Here is an 8,104-nt window from a genome sequence, read left to right on the forward strand (position 1 = left end):
TTATTGTAAATGGCGGCCACTACTTAGAACATGCTACGCGTAGCCATACTGTCCAGCAGAAGTAACGCAGCAATTGCAACTGCTACATGAAGCCGCTACGTAGCGCTACGTAGCGCTAGCTTCGGCTAAACACACCCATTGTCTGCACCGTAACATTTGAGCCCCTTGCACAATGGACGGAATAGCGATAGCGATAGAAATAACACTAGTTTTAAAGCCCCTTGCACAATGGAAGGAATAGCGATAGAGATAGAAATAACAAAGTTTTTAATACAGAATTCCAACTCGTCGGAAATTTTATCGCTATTGCTTATTCCAATTTTCTGATCTGCATTGATACATGTGTAGTTTTGTATGTTAGATTCCGCTGTTCCTACCTTTATTTTTAAACATAAACTCTTTAAAACTTTCGTTATTTTTATCGCTATCGCTATTCCTTCCATTGTGCAAGAGGCTTAAAGAGTTTATATTCATAAATAACGATAAGAACAGCGGAATCTAACATACAAAAATACACATGTATCAATGCAGATCAGAAAACGGAATAAGCAATAGCGATAAATTTTCCGACGAGTTGGAATTCTGTGTTTATTGCTTATCCCTGTCACTATTTCCTCGCATTGTGCAAGAGGCTTTGGGCTTCAGGTCGGCACCGTACTAGCAATATAGAAGTATTACATATATGGCATATAGGCATGGCCTCTCCATGAGTATAAGCTCTATGGTTTTTACTAAAACGGTTTTTATTAAAACGGTTTTATCAGTACGTGTAAACCATATATATACTTCTATATTGCTAGTACGGTGCCGACCTGAAGTCCACATGTTACGGTGCAGACAATATAGTAGCCTCTCTCTCCAGCTGCTTTGTGCGCATGCGGTGAACATTCAAGCACGTTTGGGCATTTCTCTTTCTCGCGTTCTTTCTCTCATTTTCCAATGCTTTGTCTCGCTCGCACTCGCTTAGTAAATGCGCCTGCGCATAATGACGCTCGACTATCTATGCCCATATTTGGACTTCGTGCGTCTCTCTTTTTCGGGCCTCGTGCCTCTCATTGCGAAGATACGCGACTAGCAATATAGAAGTATTATATATATGCTATATGCTAACCATAGGAAGGGCCGCGCAAAGAGGATCGACAAAGAGAGATATATTTGGATATATTTTGTCTCAACGGTGGCTCCCCCACTCCGTTTTCTCTGTTATTCTCTTCTAAGAAGTGGCCACAATTGAAACAGAAAAATATATCTCTTTTTGTCGATTCTCCTTGCGCTCGCATGGCTTCTCCATGAGTATAAGCTCTATGGTAAAAACCGGACTTAGATGTCCTGTAAACGTCCCTTAATACTGATGTTATGAAAACCGTTTTAGTAAAGTCAAACATCTTCTAAAAAAGGTTTGGCGTTATTAAACCATTTTAAGAAAGACGTGTAAACTGTCTTCAATGGTTTTAATCACTAACTAAGAGTAAGAAGATCGAATTCATTGGGAGAGAATCCGCTCAAGGAAATAGGTTTTTACGGTTGNACGCCATTTGCAAAACTGTGCATGTACAGACGGCGTCATTAATTCGAAGAATAGGCGCGGGGATCGGAGGGCAAGCGGGGCGGTTGCTCGTAGTGCCAACGGGCGCCGTACTAACTAACTAGTAGCAATCGGGTGTTCACAACTACGACGTAGTATTTAGCCCGTTGGCGCTACGAGCAACTGCCCCGCTTGTCCTCCGATCCCCGCGTCTATTCTCCGAATTAATGACGCCGTCTATACCATAGACTTATATAATAGACGGAACATTCGTGTAAGAGGAGCTGACGCTTTATTAAAAGAGACAGAAATAGTCGTGGAGTAATTCTCTTCTTTTCTAGCAGTGAGTTGATTGGCGGCCTCGGCAGGCCGAGGGAGTGGCCGAGAGCAACGAAGATAGATGTCCGAGAGTCAATTGAGAAAGAGTGATAGTGAGAGGTGATAGCATGGTTTGGTTTGGTGCAAAATTGGCTCAGTGGACCGAATTAAGTTAGTCCATACGCCATTAAGGTGATAGCATGCATGTAGCATGCATAGACTTGTGAGAGACTTGGCAGGCGCTGTTATAAATCGGTTTGAAAATAAAAAGTTAAAAAGTGATATAATTACAACAACTGTTACAACTGTTGTTGTTTCTCTTTACAAACATAAATAAAATAATAAACAAATTATATACAAGACTCGAACCTTTATAACCTTTCGAGCACACAAGTCAAAAGTAATAGCCTTTTACGTCTAAGCATAGATTTATATGTCTATGTGATAGGGAACCTTAAAGTGATTGGCCCCACCATCTTATTGTAAGAGAGAGAGACAACTACTCCAGCACTATCTCTGTTCTTTAATGTTGTTCTCAACTTTGTCATATACATGTTCCGTCTATTATATAAGTCTATGGCATGTACACAACTAATTCATGTACACGTTTAGTGTATGTAATCTATCTTGTTACATACTAAACGTGTACATGTGTTAGTTGTGTACATGCACAGTTTTGCAAATGGCGTCCAACCGTAAAAATCTATTTCCTTGAGCGGATTCCCTCCCAATAAACCGTAAAAATCGGGACTACTTTTTCCATTCGCGCGCTATCAAGTTCGATCTCCTTACTCTTACTTCGTGGTTTTAACGTATCAAAATGCGATATTACCAACTTTAGACATTTGTAAGAGAGTTCCAAAAATATGGAATCTGACAAAATATCGATCTCATACAGCATCGCTTCAAAATTCATTATTCTGTGGATAATGGATTATTCTGTAAAAAACAAGATCAATAAGAAAATGAAGAAACACGATTTTTTCTAAATTTAATGAGAGAGCAAAAAATGAAATGTTTAGATGAAAAAAAATTTCGAAGGAAAAAGGATATATGAAAACCCACAAACAGATACAAACAAAATATATTTTAAAGAAGTTGTTAATAATTTCTATTTTTGTAAATTTCACAATCGCAAAACGTAACTTCTTCTATCTGTTACCAGTTACGGAATATTCTATAAGACCTGGTTTATGCGAGCCTAAGATTTTAATATTTCTGTTTATTAACAAAAGCATAACAGAATATAACAGAAGCATTGAAATCCTATAGTTAAACTGTACCAATTCCGGCATAAATTAACAGTTATTACCCGAATAAACAAAGCCAAAACAAGGCCTTATTTGCCCGCATAAACCAGGCCTAAAGCCCGTTCTACATTGATCGCAAGCGCAAACGCAAAGTATAGATCTCGTAGAATTGACCACTTACGCTCGTCAATTGGCTGATTTGATCAATACGAGTAGTCAATTCTACAAGACCTGTTCCTTGCGTTTGCGCTTGCAATAAATGTAGAACAGGCTTAATACAACAAATAGTTTCAAGCGCCAAATCTTTTATGTTGGCAATAGATTTTGTTCGGATTTAATAAAGCTACTTTGTTCTTGGTGGAGGTAAAATACGCTTGGTGTAAACAGGCACCATAGAACAAGATTTACTAAACCGGTTTTTGCTAAAACGTTTTTACCAGTGCGTGAAAACGTAGTCAGAGTTAACAATTAAAACTGAGATTCATCTCGGGCTCTGTAAAGTCTTTAACTAATAAATGAATGATAAGTCGTAAAACGAATTCGAATTATTTTTTTTTTCGTCGTAACGTGAATTCGATTATATATGTGTACACACGCACATATATATATAGACATATTTCCCGCATAACATCCAGCGAACGGCTTTCAACGACTTATTATTCATTTATTAGTTGTAGTCAGAGTTTTTGCGATAGCTTTTCGTGGACATGTTTCTATTCCGTGCTAAGTTTGTGAACATGGTTCTATTTTGTGTTATGAGAATACCATAGACTTATATAATAGACGGAACATTCATATGGGCAAGTTGTCCTAAACATTAAAGGACAGAGATAGTGCTAGAGTGTATGCCTCTCTGTCTTACAATACGAGCGGTGGGGGACCAATCACCTTAAGCCACGCCTTAAGCGCACTTATATAAGTTTATGCTTAAACGTAAAAGGCGATACTTGTGAATTGTGTGCTCGAGAGGTTCGAGTCTTGTACAGATATAATTTTGTATTATTTAGTTTTTTTTATGTTTTTCAAGTAAAGAAAGAACAACCTTGTTTCAAATCTTATTGGGAAAATCTCTTTATCACAAATTTTATAATCATCTTAGAAATACATAAATTTTTTTCTCTTTGTGTCACTAAAATCGTTTACTATACATAGAACTGTTGTATGCGTGTTGAATTTTGATAAGAATAGACAAAAAAGATCTCCAATAAATCGGGGATAGCAGATACGCTTTGCAGTTGGATTTACAAGTTTCTTGTTTTTCCTGTAAAAATATATATATTTCAAAATGTATAATTACAAATAAATGAATAAATTAGATTAGCAAAAAATGGTTTTTATGTTACCTTTTTAATGAAAAATCTTCATTACTTTGTGAATCTTCATTGATTAATATTGCTGGATTGGAAACAGCAGATTGTTTTGAATTAACTTCTGATGTAGAATATTCATCATCAGTATCGCTGCTAATTATTGTTTCAATTAATGCTGCTGGAGTAGGAACAGCAGATTGTCTTGAATTAATCTCGGATGTAAGATATTCGTCGTTAGAATCATTGCAAAGTATTGTTTCACTTCATCCTGCTGGACTGGGAACAACAGATTGTTTTGAATTAACCTCTGTTGTATATTTATCATCAGTATCACTGCAAATTATGTTAATATTTTATTGCAATGTTAACAAATAATATCGATTTAATTAATAGATCAGTAGCATTTTTACTTACCTATTATCAATTGCTTGTTCGATATTNTTTCCATGTAACGATTCATTACTTGTAAGTAACATTGTCTGCCGTATCGGATGAAGTAAACTGGGAACAGCATCAGGTACTAAGTATCTTTTTGGCACATTTTTTATTATTTTATATTGAAAGTCTGTGTCTGTGAAATGATCACTGCAAACAGAACTGCTCTTAGCAACTTGACGTCCTATTATATTGATCCACTTTTCTCTCAATTCGTCTTTTTTAGGAATACTAAAATATTAACATACATATAAAATAATAACATATAATGAAACAATGTTACCATATAAAATTAACATACATATTTTTGAAGATATTTAAAAAAAAGTATTAATAAAAAGCTACTTCTTTCGTTATTTTATCTATCAAAGCAACAAACAATGAGAAAAAAATATTATTTACTTTACTAAAGATATATTTAACCTACAAATTTTTTTTTCCATAAATCGATAGTTTCATNGTACTTACCAATGAAAAGAAACATCACTTCGAACACCATATTCAGCTTTACAAATACAGCAAAACCGCACCATGATGAAATATAATAATATCACTGTGTAACCTTGCATAATTTTTATTCAACTGATTTTGCGCCTGCATTCTTTCAAGTTCACACAGGTCTACGCGTGCTACATGCATGCTGCGCATGCTATATCGTATGATCTCTTGCTATCACTCTTTCTCAACTGACTCTCGGACGTCTATCTTCGTTGCTCTCGGCCACGCCCTCGGCCTGCTGCTGCAACCAATCAACTCACTGCTAGAAAAGAAGAGAAGCACTCTCCGACTATTTCTATCTCTTTTAACGAGCTGACAGCTCCTCTTATACGAATGTTCCGTCTATTATATAAGTCTATGGAGAATACCGACGTGGTGGAGATACGCACACAAGCGAGAACCGTCGTCATCATATATGTAAAGCCCGTTCTACATTGATCGCAAGCGCAAACGCAAGAAATAGATCTCGTAGAATTGACCAATCACGCTGGTCAATTGGCTGATTTGATCAATACGATTAGTCGATTCTACCAGACCTGTTCCTTGCGTTTGCGCTTGCGATCAATGTAGAACAGGCTGAATACTTCTATATGGCTAGTTGAGCTCTCAGCGCGGTCCCAACACTACGGTGCAGACAATGCTCTACTCTCTTTATTACTCTTTATCACTGTTCAGTTTGTTCAAAAGCGCATGCGTGACATGTATCCATAATGCTTATATTGACTGCGTTCCGATATTCACTGCCAGTACTGAAGATCTATAGCACATGTGACGTGAAGTATAACCTCGAAATTTTCCCGCAACGCTTGCGCATTACCAATCATTGAACACTCCTCTTACTCTTTCTTGGAGAGCCAATAAGCATCTATCTTCTATCCTTCAGTATTGGGACAAGTCCCGCTTATGGAAAACTTGCTCAACTAGCCATATAGGAGTATTACATATATGGTCGTCATACATCGACATAATATGTCTGTACTCTTCCACGAGCGCACACGGCCAACAGTCTCGCCAGTGTGCCCAGTTTTGACTCTCTTACAGCCATAGACTTATATAATAGACGGAACATTTATATGACGAAGTTGAGAACAACATTAAAGGACAGAGATAGTGCTGGAGTAGTTATCTCTCTCTCTTACAATAAGATGATGGGGAACCAATCATCTCACAAGTTTATGCTATCACCTTTCACTATCACTTTCTCTCAACTGAGGCTGTTTTCCTTTTAGGAGACACAGTCGACACAAGTCGACACAAAAGTCATTCTGTCTTTGTTAAGTATTCAGTGAGAAACAAAGACAGAATGACTCTTGTGTCGACTGTGTCTCCTAAAAGGAAAGCAGCCTGACTCTCGAACTCTATCTTCGTTGCTCTCGGCCTGCCGCGGCCACCAATCAACTCACTGCTAGAAAAGAAGAGAACTACTCCACGACTATTTCTGTTTCTTTTAACGAAGACTTCAGCTCCTCTTACACGAATGTTCCGTCTAGTATATAAGTCTATGCTTACAGCACGCTGCAGCAAGTGAAGAGGATACGCACACAGGCGAGCAGCCATGTACGTGTGCGCTCGACACTACGGCCGTCTTCGGGCGGTAGAAGAGAACAGACATATGTCTACTGTCTCTTTCTTTCGACATAGCTATAGCGTACGAGGCAGAGATGCCAGTTTGCGGACGCTAGCAGCATGCTCAGCAAGTAGAGGGGATACACAGATGAAACGCACACAGGCAAACAGCCGTGTACGTGTGCGCTCAGCGCCTCGGCGAGTGGCTACTCGCTTGTGTGCGTGTCCCCTCCACTTGCTGCTGCATGTTGCTAGCGTCCGCAAACTGGCATCTCTGGTACGAGGTTAGCGCGAGCGGCTAAGCCTCGTGCTAGCAGCTGTTTATCATTTTTCGCCGTTCGTCCTCGTTCTTTCACTTATTTACTTACAAAAACATTTCGATTAAATAAAAAAATATTAACACCATAAAAGAATAATTAGAAAAATGAAACATATGAGAAGTATAAATGAAAAGTGAAGAATATAAATCCACTCTTGGCCAATATGTACGTCTTTTTGTTTTAAACAAAAAAAAAGAAACGTATACTTAATTATATATTTAGCAAAATTATTGTTAATATAAAATACATAGAGATAAAAATATATTTTAATGTTGTTTGTTACGTAAAAATTATTCTGTTAATATACTTTTTATTTTGCACTTGCAATTACATATAATATACATTAAAAGAAAAAAAGTATTCTTGCAATAAGAATTTTATTATATTTAAGTTTTAGAAATGAAATACGTATACATTGGGTGCTTTCCAACAACGGAACACTGTCATACACTGTGTGACACAGTGGTCTAGTTTCCACCGAAACCCTCAATTCGGTTTCACTCCGATACTGATCAAATCATAGAGCTTATACCATAGAGCTTATACTCATAGAGAGGCCATGCAAGCGCAAGGAGGATCGACAAAGAGAGATACATTTTTCTGTTTCAATTGTGGCTACTTTTTATAGTAGAGAATAACAGAGAACACGGAGTGGGGGAGCCACAGTTAAGACAAAATATGAACAAAATATATCTTTCTTTGTCGATCCTCCTTGCGCGGCCCTCTCTATGGTTAGCATATAGGCATGGCCTCTCCATGAGTATAAGCTCTATGGATCAAATTTAGTGTTCCGTTTCCATTGGAAGTAGAGTACTTATGGCAAATTCGATTGGCGTGCACTTGCTCCGTTTCAGTGGCTAGTAACTTTTTGTTACTAAACGT

At 37.6% G+C, this 8,104-nt stretch overlaps 1 protein-coding gene across 2 annotated transcripts; it reads right to left on the minus strand.

Moving 5' to 3' along the window:
* Positions 1-4,146: 4,146 nt before the first annotated feature.
* LOC109862241 lies at positions 4,147-5,691 on the minus strand. 2 transcript variants are annotated; one of them, XR_002251098.1, is made up of 4 exons: positions 5,307-5,691; positions 4,818-5,069; positions 4,437-4,736; positions 4,147-4,354 (listed from the first exon to the last, which is right to left on the minus strand). XR_002251098.1 is itself a non-coding variant. In XM_020442229.1 (3 exons), exons 1-3 carry the CDS (start codon positions 5,405-5,407, stop codon positions 4,667-4,669), a joined length of 423 nt encoding a protein of 140 aa, XP_020297818.1. In that variant the 5' UTR covers positions 5,408-5,691; the 3' UTR covers positions 4,436-4,666. The 2 variants fall into 2 exon arrangements, 1 of the variants encoding a protein (XP_020297818.1); XM_020442229.1 differs by lacking the exon at positions 4,147-4,354 and having other exon boundaries at positions 4,436-4,736.
* Between the last annotated feature and the right edge of the window lie 2,413 nt (positions 5,692-8,104).

This window comes from Pseudomyrmex gracilis, unplaced genomic scaffold (genome assembly GCF_002006095.1).
Source record: "Pseudomyrmex gracilis isolate BER0280 unplaced genomic scaffold, ASM200609v1 scaffold_1536, whole genome shotgun sequence".
In the NCBI taxonomy this organism is placed as follows: Eukaryota; Metazoa; Arthropoda; class Insecta; order Hymenoptera; family Formicidae; genus Pseudomyrmex; species Pseudomyrmex gracilis.